We start from the raw sequence: 16,545 nt of genomic DNA on the forward strand, positions 1-16,545 counted from the left end.
GCAATCTTGGACACCTTAGCAATGTGTCCTCTGAACTTCATCTCCTTATCTACCAATACCCCTAAGTCCCTAGCCTCATCAATCTCTTGGAGTACCTTTCCATCTATGTAGTACACAGCTGGTAATCTTTTAATCCCAAAATGCAAGACTTTACACTTTTCCACATTGAACTGACATCCATTTTCTTTTGCCCATTTTACCAGCTTATTTAAATCCTCCTGCAAACTTTCAACATCAGCTTGATTTTTTATTGCACTACACAACAAATCAGCAAACAACTGAATATCTCCCTTTAAGCCGTTTCCTATATCATTTATACTAGTTTCGTTGAAAAAATCAACTTCTTCAGGTGTCAAATACAAAGAATTATATAAAAAATAACAGAAATATTATAAAATAACAACTGTGGTACTACAGTTTTTTATATTAGATCTGTTGTTGTTATTTTATAATGTTTCTGTTATTTTTATATAATTCTTTGTATTTGACACCTGAAGAAGTTGATTTTTTCAATGAAACTATTAGTGCCTCACAATTAATCTAATATAAAAAACTGTAGTACCACAGTTTTTTATATTAGGTCTGTTGTTGTTATTTTATAATATTTCTATTATTTTTTATATAATTCTTTGTATTTGACACCTGAAGTTGATTTTTTCAACGAAACTAGTAGTGTCTCACGATTAAACCTTATTCTTTTTTATTCTCAGTGTTATAGTCATTTAAACTATATTAATATTCACATATATATATATACACACATACATACATACACACACGTTTTAATTTATATATGATAATATAGTATACAGATATAAATTTTGTTCATTTTTATTCATACACTTCGTTGTATCATATGCAGGGCAGTTTAGCAGACTATGGACGCTTATTGCTTCAAGGAGCCTTTAGTGTTTGGATGGAAAGGAAAAAAGAAAGAATTCGTGAGCTGCGTTTCAAGCCAAGACAACGGTACATTTTCTTATATGAACAACTTGTTCTTCTCACCAAGAAATATGGAAGAGATGATAATCCCAGTTATGCCTTTAAAAATGCTTTAAAGGTTTGTCATATTCTTTAATAAACAAGTATCATTATCTTAATCACTTATGGCTATATTCTTCAAAAATGTATTATTTTTTTTAATATTAATAATAAAACTCCATGGAATTATTATTATAATTATACCCTCCATGGAGTTGACAGACTCATCGTGGGAGGTTCATTCAACTGACAACATATTTATCATATAGAATCTTAAAATCCTTAACACTCCTTGCATTAACAATGCATTCTTATATAATATAATTGTATTGACAATGGCTATGACACTTAGCCAAAAATTTTACAAATAAAGACATTAAATTAAATGTAGGCAATTCTTTTAATATTTTATGATGAGTTCAACATGTATACATGACAGAATGTGTTTGCAGAGAGACTAAATAGGATATGAGACAGAGGGATGGATGTGTTGAAAGTGTAATATTCTGTTCAACTATGAGTTATCGGTAAAATGTGAAATTGAATGATGGAGCAAAAAAATATAGGTGATGAAACAAAATTGAGTGACACCATGGATGCAAAGGAAAGTAGGAATGACAGACTGGTAGATAGTGTTTGTCATTACAAGACTTAAAAAATGAGTTTATCAGAATGAGAAGTAAGATGAAAAATATGCGCAGTGACAAAATGTTTGGTGGATTAGAATGAAAGAATGCAAAAGGTTAGGATGTAGGAAAATAGAGAAAAAGAGGTAAAAATTGACTTGAGAATAGGGATGTATAGATGTTGAAAGTTTATTTTTCACTTGGTTAGATTATAATAAATTTAGTTTAATCCTTTATCCAAGTGTGAGCAAACAAAGTTTGTGCCTGAAAGTATCTTCAGGACTGGGGTAAGGTGGTACAACACCGGGCGCTCGCCCAATGTTGTACCACTTGGATAAAGGGTTAAACTAAATTTATTATAATCTAACCAAGTGAAAAATAAACTTTCAACATCTTTCTCTAAATCCAGAGTAATTTAATAAAAAGGTGGCACACTGTTTTGCAACCCTATAGGTAGAGATGATCTTGCTAATATTTATGCCTGGTATCTCCACAGTAGGCGACTATAGACTCCTCACAAAAACCATGGATGAGTCAAATATTAAATATCATACTTACTCACTGAAGTCGGAGAAAAACCTAAAAGTTGTTCTCAGGGGAGTAACAGAAAACATCTGCACAGATGAAATTGCTGAAGACCTTTGCCTCCACGATCTCCCACCTGTCAAGGTTAGCAGAATGCTATGGGCTGACAAGAGTCCAATGCCCCTAGTACTCATTGAGATACCCAAAACACACAAGAACATGTACAACATAACAACGATCTGTGGTCTGAAAATCACAACAGAACCACTAAAGAAAAGAGCCTCGTCAGGCCAGTGCTACAGATGTCAGAAGTACGGACATGCACAGAAACTCTGCAGAGCAGACTACAAATGCCTCAAATGTGGGCAAAACCACCCCACAGCAACTTGCTCAAAACCCAGGAACTCACCAGCCAAATGCGTGAACTGCGGGGGGCCCCCACCCGGCAGACTACAGAGGCTGCAGTTACTACCCTAAGAATAAAACAGACAACAAGGAAACAGATCTCTCAACCCTGCCCACAGGCACCAGAGTTGACGGCTCCCCAGTTGCCTGACACCCAACAAAAGACAACAAAATACCAGCTCTCACAAATGGAAAATACCAACAGTCTGGAAAGCCACCGTCGAAGCAGGACATACGGCGAAGTAGACCGCTCATCCAAAGATATCCAGCAGGACTAAATTCTTCCAAACATGACAACAGTCATCACAGCCTCGTTGGCAAACATGCTTCAAGACTTCAGTAAGTCAAACCCTTCACCAAACTCCCCAAAAAGATTTCTAAAAGAAACTCAAACCATATTATCAATGCTTGTTAATGAATAAAACTAGATTACTCCCAGACTCACTACAGATCGCCACTTGGAACGCCAATGGCCTAAAAAACAAGACACTGGAGCTTCAAGAATTCTCTCACAGATACAACCCTGACATCATCCTAATTAATGAAACTCATCTAAGACCTGCAGACAATCCAAAACTGAGAGGCTACACACTATATAGAAATGACCGACTGGACTACAGAGGTGGTGGTACAGCCATATTTATCAGGAACTCACCCCCCCCCCCACCTCCAACCTAGAACTCACTGGTGTTGAAGTCCACACAAACTCAACTGGAAGACTTAAAATCTACGCTGCTTACAACTCCCCCGCTAAGACCCTGCTATTTTCTGACTTGGATCTATACTATGCACAAATGAATCCATCATCGTCGCTGGGGACTTAAACTCGAAACATCCCTCCTGGAACAGCAGAACCACAAATAAAAATGGCCGTATCCTCTTCAGCTGCACAGGATTAAACAACGCTGTCATAACAGGACCCACTGAACCAACCCACCACAGCCCAACTGGCACAGCCGACATCCTGGACATCGCCATCCTACACAACATCAAATACCAGCACAGCATTCAAGCACTGAACGAATTATCATCAGACCACAACCCAATCCTACTTCACTTAGGGAACAAAGACCAGTCACCTCTCCCCCAAACCTCCATTGTCTGGGAGAAACTTAGGAAAGTGCTACCAGAACACATTGGTCCGGTTCCCCATATAAAAGCCAAGGAAGAAATAGACACGGCAATGAAGAACCTCACCAATCAAATCAATAAAGCCATAACAGCAGCCAACAGTATCCACGATTACCCATAAACAAAATCGTCTCCCGGAAGAAATCATGGACTTAATAAGGGAAAAAAACAGACAAAGAAAAAGATATCACAACACTTGTGCTCCCCAGGACAAAACAGCCCTCAACAGATTAAACAAATCTGTCCGAGAAGCTCTCCAGAACCACAGGAACCAACAATGGGACAACAAGCTCACCTCCATCTCCACAGCAGATCATTCCATATGGAAATTCCTAAACAACCTCAGGAACAAGCACAAATCCCCCCCCCTCTGCAAGCAGAACAGCACCTTGCATACACAGATGCTGACAAAGCCGAAGCCATAGCAAGAAACCTAGAGAAACAATGCAGTCCTGCATATGAGAACCAAAACATCAGCCATGTATACAAGATCCTTCGTAAAGTCAGGTTCACAGTAAATCGTCCCGATGTCAATCCAAGCCCTATAATGCCTACCTCACCTACTGAAATAATCAGCATCATCAACCATCTCAAGATCAAAAAATCCCCAGGTCCTGACAGCATCACTAACCAAGTTATCAAGGCACTACCATGCAAAGCATAGCACATCTGGCAAACATCATAAACTCCATCCTCAAATGGCAGCACTTCCCCCAGTCATGGAAAATAGCTGACATCATCCCAATTCACAAACCATGCAAAGACCCACACCTACCTGAAAATTACCATCCCATCAGCCTGCTATCCAATTTAGGGAAAATAGCTGAGAAAATCATCCTCATCAGACTCCAAGATCATGTCAACCAACTAAACATCATTCCACAAGAACAATTTGGCTTCCGTCAAAATCACAGCACCACCCAACTGATCAATAGACTGGTAGAATACATCACCACAGGATTTAATTGGAATCAACACACAGGAGCCATCTTCCTAGACATCTCAAAGGCCTTCGATAACATCTGGCACCAAGGCCTCCTCTACAAACTTATCATCGCTAACCTTCCACTAAACATGATACACCTGATCAAATCATACCTCTCCAACAGGAAGATGCAAGTCAAAATCAATGAAACAGTCTCAACCCAATGGAAAATCCTCGCTGGAGTTCCTCAAGGATCACTGCTAGCCCCAATCCTGTTCAACATCTGTATGGCAGACATCCCTCAAAATCCTCTCACATCCACCATTGCCTTTTATGCAGATGACACAGCTATTCTAGCCAGATCTCGCCAACCACGTCTTGTTACCAAAAAACTAAAAAACACCATCCTGAATCTGAATCATCCTGAAGACTGGTGACTACAATTAAACCCCCAGAAAAGAAAAACGATACTCTTCACAAGAAGACGAGCATCCCCCAAAGGAGACATCACCCTGTTCAACTCTAAAATTCCCTGGAAAACTGAAGCAAAATACCTCGGAATACTTCTCGATAAGCAATTATGCTTCAACAGCCACATCAAGAGCACATGCACCAAAGCTTCAAAAGTTATCGCCCAGCTATACCCCTTGATCAACAGACACAGCAAACTAAACTCAAGAAACAATATGCTACTGTACAAGTATATAACCGTCCCACAGTTATATACGCCTCCCCAGCCTGGAGCCATACCTCCAAGACAAACATCCTCAAGCTACAAAGACTACATCAATGAACAAGTGCCTGCGAATGATACTGGACGCCCTGTGGTTCATCACGAACGCCCAGATCCACCAGGACATAAATATCCCCTACATCTCTCCACTACTACGCTCCCTAGCAGAAAAATTCTTTATGAAGACATCTACGCATCCAAACCAACTAATACAGCAAGCCGGAAACTATGATGGTAATGACCACTGGAAACATAAAAGACCGAAAGCCATCCTAACACTCAACAATGAATAACCACTTCTGCCCACTCAGGGCGAGCTAAAATAGCTCACCCTCTCTCCCATCACTCTCAATATCTCTCCCATCACTGCTCCCAAAACAGACAACAGGGAATATGAAAAGCGTCAAGCTTCACCCTCTGAAAGCTGCGCCATATATGTCCTGCATCCTGCGTCCTGGTATCTCCACTTGGGCCTGGCTCCCACTGAAGAGACCTCAATAAAGGTCGAAACTAGTCTGGGTAGTGGCCCTTCCCTTAATGGATAACATTATACATATCCGCAAGGAGATGTGTTTTGCATTATGGGAGATACTGAGATAGGAGTGATGTTAGCTTGCTCCACCTTTGCAACGAGTTGCCCAGTGTTGTACCACCTTACTCCAGTCCTGAAGATACTTTCAGGCGCAAACTTTCTTTGCTCACACTTGGATAAAGGATTAAACTAAATTTATTATAGGGATGTATGGAGATTTCATTATTACAGTGTGGGAAATAAGAGATTCCATAAAATGTGCTTTTGAGGAGGGAAAATTAGCAGGATGTGTTATATATGAGAAGCAGATAAGCAGCACCTTATGTTTGGACAGATGACTTAATGTACATAATGAGAATGTGAGGATGGATATCAAAAGGTTGTTCAGGAGAGCATAAGTGTGGTTTGAAAGGTATTAGTGGATGTTGGAAGTATTAGTGAATGTGTGTATGAGGATGGTCAGCATGTTGCTGAGGTATGATAGCAATGAGTTTCAAAACCAGGGATCATGAATGGTATGTTGCAGAGCTGTGTGAGAAGGAGGGAATAGAGTTCATAAATATGTAGAATGCATTTGATGGAATGATGGATTTGTACAAAAGTGACGAATTGCATTTAAATGAACTTGATGTGAGTCAGCTAGAGAGAGAGAGAGAGAGAGACTGTTGGCAAAGGAGAGCAATGATTGATTCAAGAGGATAAAGTAAGTAAGAGTAATTGGTGAGACTAAAGTGGCTGTAAACGAGATAGTAGTAATGTGAGAGATAATGATGAGAGAGCAAAAATGCAAGATGGAGAGGAAAAGGGAGAGTCAAGAGTGGACAGGAAGACATGATAGTAAGGAGAGTGGATGTTGGAAGTATTAGTGAATGTGTGTATGAGGATGGTCAGCATATGAATCAGATGGCCTTGGATGTGAGTGGTGTAGTTGAGTCTAAGGAGAAAGAGAGGAGTGATAAAGGTAATTAGGAATGGTTGGGCATAGGGAAATCACAACCAACAAGTGGCATGGATAGAACTGATAATAGACTTGAAAGTGAATTGCTGCATTTATTTACAGATACCAAAAGCATCAGAAATACAGGAGATGAAATGGTTTGCTGATTCAGTTTATTTACCCAAAATTTTGTTGGAATGAGTGAAACATAGTTGGAGGATCATATCCTGATTGGAATAGAAATGTAATGGAACAACGTTTTTTACGAGGAGAGAAAGGACAAGAAGGAATGGAGAGTACTGTTGATTATAGCAGGGGAATTACATCCATGTTAGGTGAAAATGGGAGAGGAAAATAGTGGCAATGGTTTTTTTTAAGTGTGCATGGTGAGGTGGAGATTGATGGAAGAATTCAGTCGGATGTGCCTATAGGCTAGAACATGGAAAGTGACGATGAAGAAATGCATAAGTAATCTGGATTAGTGAACAAAGGAAGAGTACCCTCCCTTAGTAGTATGTAAGGGGGGGGGGAGGATGAGAATCAAGATTCTTAGATCTGATCATTTCATCAGAGGAGGTAACTATATGTGGGGCATCACATCCCCCCCCCAGTTTATAAGAGTGATCATGTGGTGATCACCTTGATGGTGGCCAGCCATATTAAGACTTCTATGAGGAAAGGATATATGTGGAACTACAAGGTTGGTGATTATAACAAGCTTAGGATATGGTTTGGAGCTGTAACATATAATGAGGAATTAAGTGGGCAGGAGATAAATGCTGTATGGGAACTGACCAAAAAATATTAACAACATCAGTATGTGGAAATGTATTCTGAAGGTAAAAAGATTGAATAATATAAGTGTCAAATGATGAATGAAGGGATTAAGCATGAAATCTTGAAGAGGATACTGTGGAAGCAGAACAAGATGAATAATGATGATAATCAATTGCATGAGGAGTATAAAAAGCCTCGCCAGGAAATAGACTCAGTTGATAAGGACAGCAAAAGTGCAGCATGAGCAGAAATTAGCAAATAAGGCTTAAAAAACCCTAGAGATTTTTTCAGATATGTGGCAAGAAGAAAGAAGAATGATTATGGTAAGTGATGTTAATAGATGAAGATAGTGGAATAGTAACTGCTACGACATAGTTGATGCATTCAGTGAACAATTTGTAAGGGTTTTTCATCCTCATCAGGGTGAAATCATGAGAAGCATAAGCGTAGAGCAAATAAGAGAGGATGGCTTAACTGTGAACAAGCAAGAGGTATACATGGAATTAAATAAGACTGATGTCAATGTTCCAGGGAGTTGGCAATAGTATTGGAATACTTGTTTAAAGAGTCTTACTGTATCACAGGTCTCAAGAGAGTGGAAAGAAGGTAAAATTGTTCCACTGCATAAAGGTGGTGGTGATAATATTGTGATTACAAATTATAGGCCCATCTGTATATCTGGAGTTGTGGTTCAGGTATTGAAGAGATTAGTCAGAACTAGAATACAGAAATGGATTGATAACAGCAGTATTCTCTGTGATTGTCAGCACAGGTTTCTAAAAGGTAAATTATGATTATATCAGCTTACTTATGTACTATAACAAAGTGACAAATGTATTATTGGAAAAGGGAGGTGCATATTGTGGTATACTTAGATTTTGCAAAAGCTTTTAATAGACTACCACATGACAGGCTATTAAATAAATTGAAACAGATAGGATTGGATAACAGAGTGAGTTAGATCTGTGACTGGTTGTCAGAAAGTTGTATATGGGGGCACAGTATCCAAAAAGAGGAAAGTCCCTATTGGTGTGCTCCATCAGTCTGAATTGGGGGGGGGGGGGCATTGTTCTTCAACTTGTATATGAATGATATTGGAACAGGTTTAACTGGAGGTATGCAAATGTTTGCAGATGATGCAAAATTGGGGAGAATAATGTGGAGTCAAACAGATCTGATCTTACAGGAGGACTTGAATGGATTGCATGAACAGGCAGGTAAGTGGAACTGTCAGTTTAATGTTGCAAAGTGTAAAGTTTTGAAATTTGGTAAGCACCGATGGAATGCAAAGTATACACTCGGCAAGGAAACTTGGAAGGAGGTAGAGACGATGAAAGAGCAGGCAGTGGTTGTGCTGTATAAGGATCTGAAATCCAGGGGCCATATTGCACAAGTTGTGAAGTCATCACATTGGATAGTGACAATGATGCAGAGCTTTGGCATGGAGAAATGAAGAGGTTATGATTCCATTGCATAAGGCCTTAATCAAGCCTTAAATGGATTATTATGCACAGATTTGGTCACCTAGTTTTCATGATGTTGAGAATATGTTAGGAGGAGGGGAGATATGATTTTGATGTATAAGTTGTTCATAAGTTGTCACCATGTTAACATGGAATAAATTATTCATAGAATAGGGGAAAAGTACAAGAAGCCATTCCTGGAAACTATAAGGAGGGTGCAAGTAAAGGAGTGAGGAGGTTATTTGCATGGAGAGTAGTTGGCAAGTGAAATGAATTGCCTGAGTGTGTTGTGAATGCAGAACATTAAATGAGTTTAAGTTTGATAAGTTTTGTGTGTGTGATGGTATGTGCTTATCACAATGAGGTCTGATATCATCATCATCGTCAATTTCCTCATATGTACTCTCAAGGGGGGGGGGGGGTGTTCAGGCTATTATTATTATTATTATTATTATTATTATTATACAGGCACCTCCATGGAGTCCAAAGACTCATTGCAGGAGACCCAATCTATCATACCTCTCCTTGAACCCATTAGCAGACAAAGCACTCACAACTGACTCTGACAACCCATTCCACTCATTCACAACACTCCAAGCAAAAAATCTAGTCCTCACACTCCTGATAACAACACCTTCATTCAACATTCTAGAACAAGGGATCATCTAGGGATGAACCCTGGATGATCCCTTGGTCACTTGCCTCTGATTCTTCTCCACTGCATTCTCGTTCCCAAGAAACCCAGAGGGACCAGACTTAAGAAATTACTCCAGATGTGGATGTAACAAGGCCTTATAAAGAGGAATAGCATCTTCCTTATCTCTACATGTTAATGTGTTCTTCAATAGCCAAGTAATCTTATAGGCTACCTTTGCAATATGTCCTCTAAACTTTAACTCTCTAGCTTCATCTAGTTCCTGAAGTACAGTAGCATCGATATGATACACAGCTTGTAATCTATTTTTTCCAAAATGCATAACTTTATATTTCTCAACATTAAATTGATATCCATTATCTTTTGCCCATACTGACAGCCTATTTAAATTGTCCTGCAAGCTCTCCACATCACCTTAATTAGCTATTAATCTACTATTACTAATTTTGCATCATCAAACAACTGAATATTTCCTTCCATGTTATTTCCTTTATCATTTATGTACAAATTAAACAGACTGGTCCCAGCACTGAACCTTGAAGCACATCACTAATCACATGTTTTTGCCTCAATTCTGCCCCCTCCATATATCACTTTTTTATATCTGTCCGGCAGCCACCCACTTATCCATTTAACCAAATTCATGTCCATCCTCATTTGTTCTAATTTGCGTAACAGAGTTCTATGCAGTATTCTGTCAAATGCCTTTGCAAATTCATCATGTAGCCATTTTCTTTATCCAACTCAGCTGTTACTCTATTGTAAAATGTTAGTAATTACTAAGTCATGACCGACCCTTCACAAAGCCATGTTGACCCTCGTACAGTATCATATTTCTATTATTATTATTATTATTCAGACCTCCATGGAGTCAAAAGACTCATCATGGGAGGTCCTTCCTAAGAAACACAAAGTCTATTAAGACTCATCGAGGAGAGGTCCCCCCCCCCCTAAGAAACACAAAGTCTATCATATCAGTCCTTAAACTCATTGACCGTTCTCGCTCTCACCACTCCATGAGACAATGCATTCCATGGTTCAACCACCCTGTATGCAAAGAAACCACTCCTTACCCTCTTGTTCACAGTTTCCTTTCGTAACTTCCAGGGATGGCTTCTTGTCATCACTCCTTCCTGCTGTTCAACCAAGCGAAAGAACTCCCCAGTGTCAACCCTGTAACCACCTCTCAACAGTTTAAAAGTCTCAATCATATCACCTCTCTTTCTTCTATCCACCAAACTCTGCAGTCCACATTCCCTCAGCCAATCCTCATAACTATCATTGTACAGTCCTGAAACCATCATTGTTATCCACTTTTGTACCCTTTCCACAGTTAATTTATGCCCTTCAAATCCTAGGGACCAAATCTGAGAACAATAGTCCAAGTGTGATCTGATCAGAGACTTATACAATGGAATGATAACCCTCTTATCTCTGCAGGTCAGTGTCCTTCTCATAATTGCTGCAATCCTCTGTGTTACCTTCACCACCTTTGCAATATGTCCCCTAAACTTCAGGTTTCTATCAATCATCAACCCCAGATCTCTTGTCTCCCCTACTTCCTCCAGTATAACTCCTACCATAGAGTACGCAGTGTCCCATCGATGTTTCCCAAACCTCAAGACCTTATATTTTGCTGCATTAAACTGACATCGACATTCCTTTACCCACCTATCTAGCTTATTCAAATCCTCTTGCAGGGCTGCCGCATCTTCACTATTACTGATAATCCTTCCCAGCTTCGCATCATCTACAAACAACAGAATATCCCCTTGCAATCCACTGACAATGTCATTGATATAAAGGTTAAATGATATAGGTCCCAGTATTGAGCCCTATGGGATCCCACTTGTAATCCTCTGCTTCCTTGAAACTGCCCAATATACACAACTCTCTGATACCTATCGGACAGCCAATCCTGAATCCATTTCACCAATCTGATAATCCAGACCCATGTGCTGCAACTTAAACATCAGCTTATCATGTGGCACCCTGTCAAATGCCTTCACTAAGTCTAAGAAAATTGCAGTATATGCCCTTCCCTCATCTAATGCTTTTGTAACTTAATCGTAAAACACTAGCATATTGCTAAAACAAGAGCGTCCCTTCACAAATCCATGTTGACTCTCACAGATAACATTATCCTCCCAATGCTGTATCCTTCACTACTTTCTCCAAGATCTTGCTAACTACTCATGACACACAAACTGGCCTATAATTAGACACTTTCAGTCTGCTACCGCCCTTATGCAATGGCACTATCTTACCTTCCTTCCATTCCATGGATGACTTTCCTGCAGCCAGACTTTCATTGAAAAGCCAGGTCAAAGGCACTGTCAGTTCCCTAGAACATTCTCTCAAAACTCATGGTGAAATACCATCCAGTCCCACAGCTTTACTGACATTCAGAGTACTCAGTATTTGAAACACACTCTCCTCCTGTACCTCTAAATCTCAAACCTACCCAATCCGTCTAGCATTAAAACTGGCTCCTCCAGGATGAAATACTCCGATAAAGTGTTCATCGAACAATTTCACTATGTCCTCTGCATCAGTCACCCTATTCCCATTTTTATCCCACAATATCATTCTTACACAGTCATTTCTCCTCCTACTGGCCATTTTCCCCTCTATGAATTCATAATCTTCTTCCCTGACTGGCCGAGTGGTTAGTGTATCCACTCTCTAGCCAAAAGGCTGCGGGTTCAAATCCTTCCGTGGGCATGGATGTTTGTGACTGTTTGTGAAAATACTAGTGGCGATGGTCAGCGGTAGATGGCGTTGGTGTAGTTGTAGTGAGTTGGTGGATTGAGTGGTGGAGATAGAGCTGTAGAGCAGGTGCCCTCCCTCGATGAGTCTTTGGACTCCCTGGAGGTGTCAAATAATAATAATATCTAAAAAATTCCCTACGATTTTTTTGGATCTTAGGGCCAATCTCCTTTCATATTCCAGTTTCATCTTTCTTACCATACTAGTCACTCTTCATGCAACTATACTCTTCAGCTGTCTCCTTATATCTCTTCCATAGCCTCTTTTTCGCATGCAATTCCTGTTTAATATTGCTTGTCATCTAGTTTACTCTAAATCGTGTCCTCTTGTTCATTCGTGGTATACAACTTACTATTGCTGCTAACAAACATTCTTTCATAATTTCCCATGCACTAATGATATCCCAGCCTTCCAAGTCCTCCGTCCATGAAACTTCCCCAAGTTTAAGTCTTAGACTATTATAATCACCTGCCTTATAATTCCACATACATTCCCATCTCTTTGATACTCTTGCATGTCTCTTCATTTTCCAAATCAAAACCATATGGTCACTCTCTCCATCTGCTGGGAGAGATGTCATCTCAGTTATTATCAGCTCTTCTGATGCTATAACCAAATCCAAAACTCTTGTTCCATCTGTTACATGTTGCCTAAGACATTTGTCCCTCAAGAATTCTAGAAATTCCATTCCCTTATTGCTATATGCATCTTCCTTTCTCCAATTTATACTACTGTAGTTAAAATCTCCCATAACAATCATTCTTCTTGCACTTGCCAAACTAAACTGTCTCAACATCTCCGGTCCCCACCCTCTGTGCTCCTTGGTCTGTAGCAACACCCCACTAAATATCCTGTCTTGCTCATCTCCACCTCACACCATATGCTTTCAAAATCATTAGTGTCACAGCCTTCCAAAGCCTCCACTCTTAGAGGACATAGGTCATCACTTATCATAAGCAGTACCCCACCACCACGCTATCCTGACGAAAATTACTATACCCAGCGACTTCTATTCCTGTTGTTATGTCCCCTTCTGTCAACCACGACTCAGTGATCCCAATAATTTTTGGCCAGGCTGATGCTGTCTGTGCCACCAATTCCTCTCCCTTATTCCGGATACTCCTGGCATTAGTATAAAGCATATAAATGCCATTGTTTCTATACCCAGCATTATCCCTTCTAGACTCCACTGGGCTCAGTGTTACCTGACATCGTCTCCTTTCTCCCAAGTATCCATTCCCACAAGAGGCCACCCCTGCTATCATCCTCCCTGGGACACACTGACTCGTTCAGAACAGCAATTTCTTCAGATGCTTATGTCCTTCCTCATTCAGATGTAAGCGGTCTCTCGCATACAATTCCTCTCTGTCCTCAAATGCACTCCAAGCATCCCAATATTCCAGTCCTCTCTTGTCACACATTCTAGCTGTTATGTCATTCAATATTATTATTCTACTCAGCTCGTGATTATCATACCTAGGCAACACACACACACTATCGTTCCTCTCTGTGTCTTCTTTCGTACCACTACTCATTCTTGAATACTCTTTTTGACAAAATTTTCGAATACTTTTACCACCTAACTTAGGTAGTGCTATGACAGCACTACCTGATTAGTTTACATTATTATTACTCTCGTATCCACAATTTTCCTCCAAATTACTTATCAGCACTCCAATATTTTCGTATCTAACATTTTGTGCTTCTAAGGCACTTCTGACTGAATCAATCCACCTAGACCTTGATGTTACTCTGGGGTCCCATTCCTGCCATCTTGGCATCAAACAGCTATTTTGCTAACCTTTCCTCATCCTTTCTATTTAAATGACCATACCATAATGCTTACAATGTCAAGTTCCTTTCCAATATCTTCATTTTTAATATGATTTTGCTATTGATTCCATCTGTTCGTTTCCCTATTTTTTCTCAGAACCCTCATAACTGTAGTCTTTAGTCTTTGAACAAGTGCCTTATTTTAAGTTATGTTATTTAAGTTATGACCAACTTAAAACCAGTTTTAAGTTATGACCAACTTCCTAGACTGCTAATTTAGTATTTTTACTAATTTCTGTATTTTTATTCCATATACATTTATTCAGCTGGTAGTACCAACTATACTGCTTTGCTTATTCTGTTGCCTATTTCCAAATATAACTTGCCATCTTTACTAAAAACTTGGCCTAGATAGTGGAAATATTTTACTTGTTTTATAGGCTGTCCATTCAGAATGTAGTTCATGTATTCAATGTTTCTGTCTATTTTCATAGTTTTGGTCTTTTTATTGCTGATTTCCATATCAAATTTCTTACAGCTGTTATTCAGTTTCGTCCTAGAGACTTCCACTAGATATGTTTAGGAGTACAACATCATCTGCATAAAGCAAAGCACTGAATTTGACATCTCCAATCCTAATACCACTTTCTTTCATATTGTGAAATATGAAAGAAAGTCCATATAGATGATAAACAAGAGTGGAGATAATGTGCATTCTTGTCTTACTCCTGATTTTACATCAAACCATCTTCCTGTATTTCCTTCAGTTCTAAGTGCTGACTTATGACTTTAATATAGACTGTGTAGTGCTTCATATAATGCTCCATTGACTCCATATAACTGTAGTGTTTTGAAAAGCTTTTTCTCTGGACACCTGGTCATATACGTTTTCTAGGTCTACAAAACTTAAGTACAGACCTTGTCACATTCCCATGATTTCTCAACTATTTGTTGTGAAGTGAAAATCTGATGTTGATGACCTCAATTTAGAATGAACCTAGCTTGTTCTTCTCCCACTTTCTCTTCCACAATTTTTCTCAGCTCTTTTCAAGTATGCTTGAAAAGGAACACTTAGTAGAGAAATTCATCTGTAATTCTTACATTCAAATTTATTCCCTTCTTTACAGATTAGTGCACTATTCCAATTATCTGGAATTCAACCTTCTGACCAAGCCCCTCCGATTTATGCAGTGTAGCCACTGCAAAACTCTTTTATACCTACAGACGTAAGAATTTCTGGACAAATATCATCTACTCCAGCAAACCTTTCTGTATTTCAAGTTTTTGTTGATTTTTTCTACCTCAAATATTGATATGTACTTCTCTTTGTATTCCTCTTGAAAATTTTCTAATATGGTTCTGCCACTGCTGGTTTCATTTAAGAGTCTTTCAAAGTAATTGCTCCAGACATCTAGGATATCCTTACCTCAGTTTTCAGTTCACCTTTATCATCTTTCATTCCTTTTACACTACACTTTCTTCCATTTCTAAGATTCCTCAATATCCTCCAGAACATTTTGCAACCTTCCTGATATTTATTTTCTATATTCTTACCAAAGTATTTCCATGACTTTTGTTTAGCTCTCTTACATATTTCTCTGTATTCTTTTAGGGCATCTGCCAACTTATATGCTAGGAACTTTTGGTATGCTTTCTTCTTCTTTTCCAAAACTGTTTCTCTAACCTCTTGTCCACCATGGGGATTCTTATTTTTGTATCCTTACAGACAACTTCACCACATATCTCCCTAGCTGAATCAATCAATCTCTTCTTCACAGTTGTCAACCAATACTGCAAGGTTTGGTTCTTGTTTTCAAACTGCTTCAGATTTTCTTCAATAATGTTTATATAGTCGAGTCTACAGTTTACCTGTAAAAGCTGCTCAACTTTAATTCTGTTTAAAACGTTCTTACCTACAGTTCTTTTAAATGTAATATCCATTTTTATCCTGCTTAGCACCAAGTAATGGTGACTTCTAATTTCAAATCCTATGTATACTCTTACATCTTGAACCAGCATGAATATATCACTATTAATAATGACATAGTCAATGAAGCTTTTCTTATTTTCTTGTGTCCTCTCTCCACATTTACTTGTGCACATCTTTATGTTGGAACATGGTATTAGCAATGACTAGTCAGTGTCCTGAGCAGAAATCCAGCAAATACATACTATTGTTATTAGCTGTGCCCTTTTCTCCAAATTTTTCCAAAACATTCCTATATGCCTGGTGAGATTCATTTCTTACTCTGCTGTTTAGATCTCCATCAAGGACCACTTTTTACATTTTGTAAGGTCTGATGTCCATCTTTA

General features: G+C 39.0%; 1 protein-coding gene across 1 annotated transcript in view; it reads left to right on the plus strand.

The window, feature by feature from the left end:
- The window catches only part of LOC150094948 (guanine nucleotide exchange factor DBS-like), a 500,966-nt gene that overhangs the window by 379,702 nt on the left and 104,719 nt on the right, over positions 1 to 16,545 (plus strand). Inside the window, exon 20 of the mRNA XM_090411335.1 lies at positions 863 to 1,060. Within this exon, the coding sequence (XP_090267461.1) occupies positions 863 to 1,060 (198 nt within the window). The remainder of the gene's footprint in view (positions 1 to 862; positions 1,061 to 16,545) is intronic.

This window comes from Typopeltis vanoorti, chromosome 21 (assembly GCF_054136105.1).
Source record: "Typopeltis vanoorti isolate ZY-2024b chromosome 21, IOZ_Tvanoo_1.0, whole genome shotgun sequence".
Taxonomy (NCBI): Eukaryota; Metazoa; Arthropoda; class Arachnida; order Uropygi; family Thelyphonidae; genus Typopeltis; species Typopeltis vanoorti.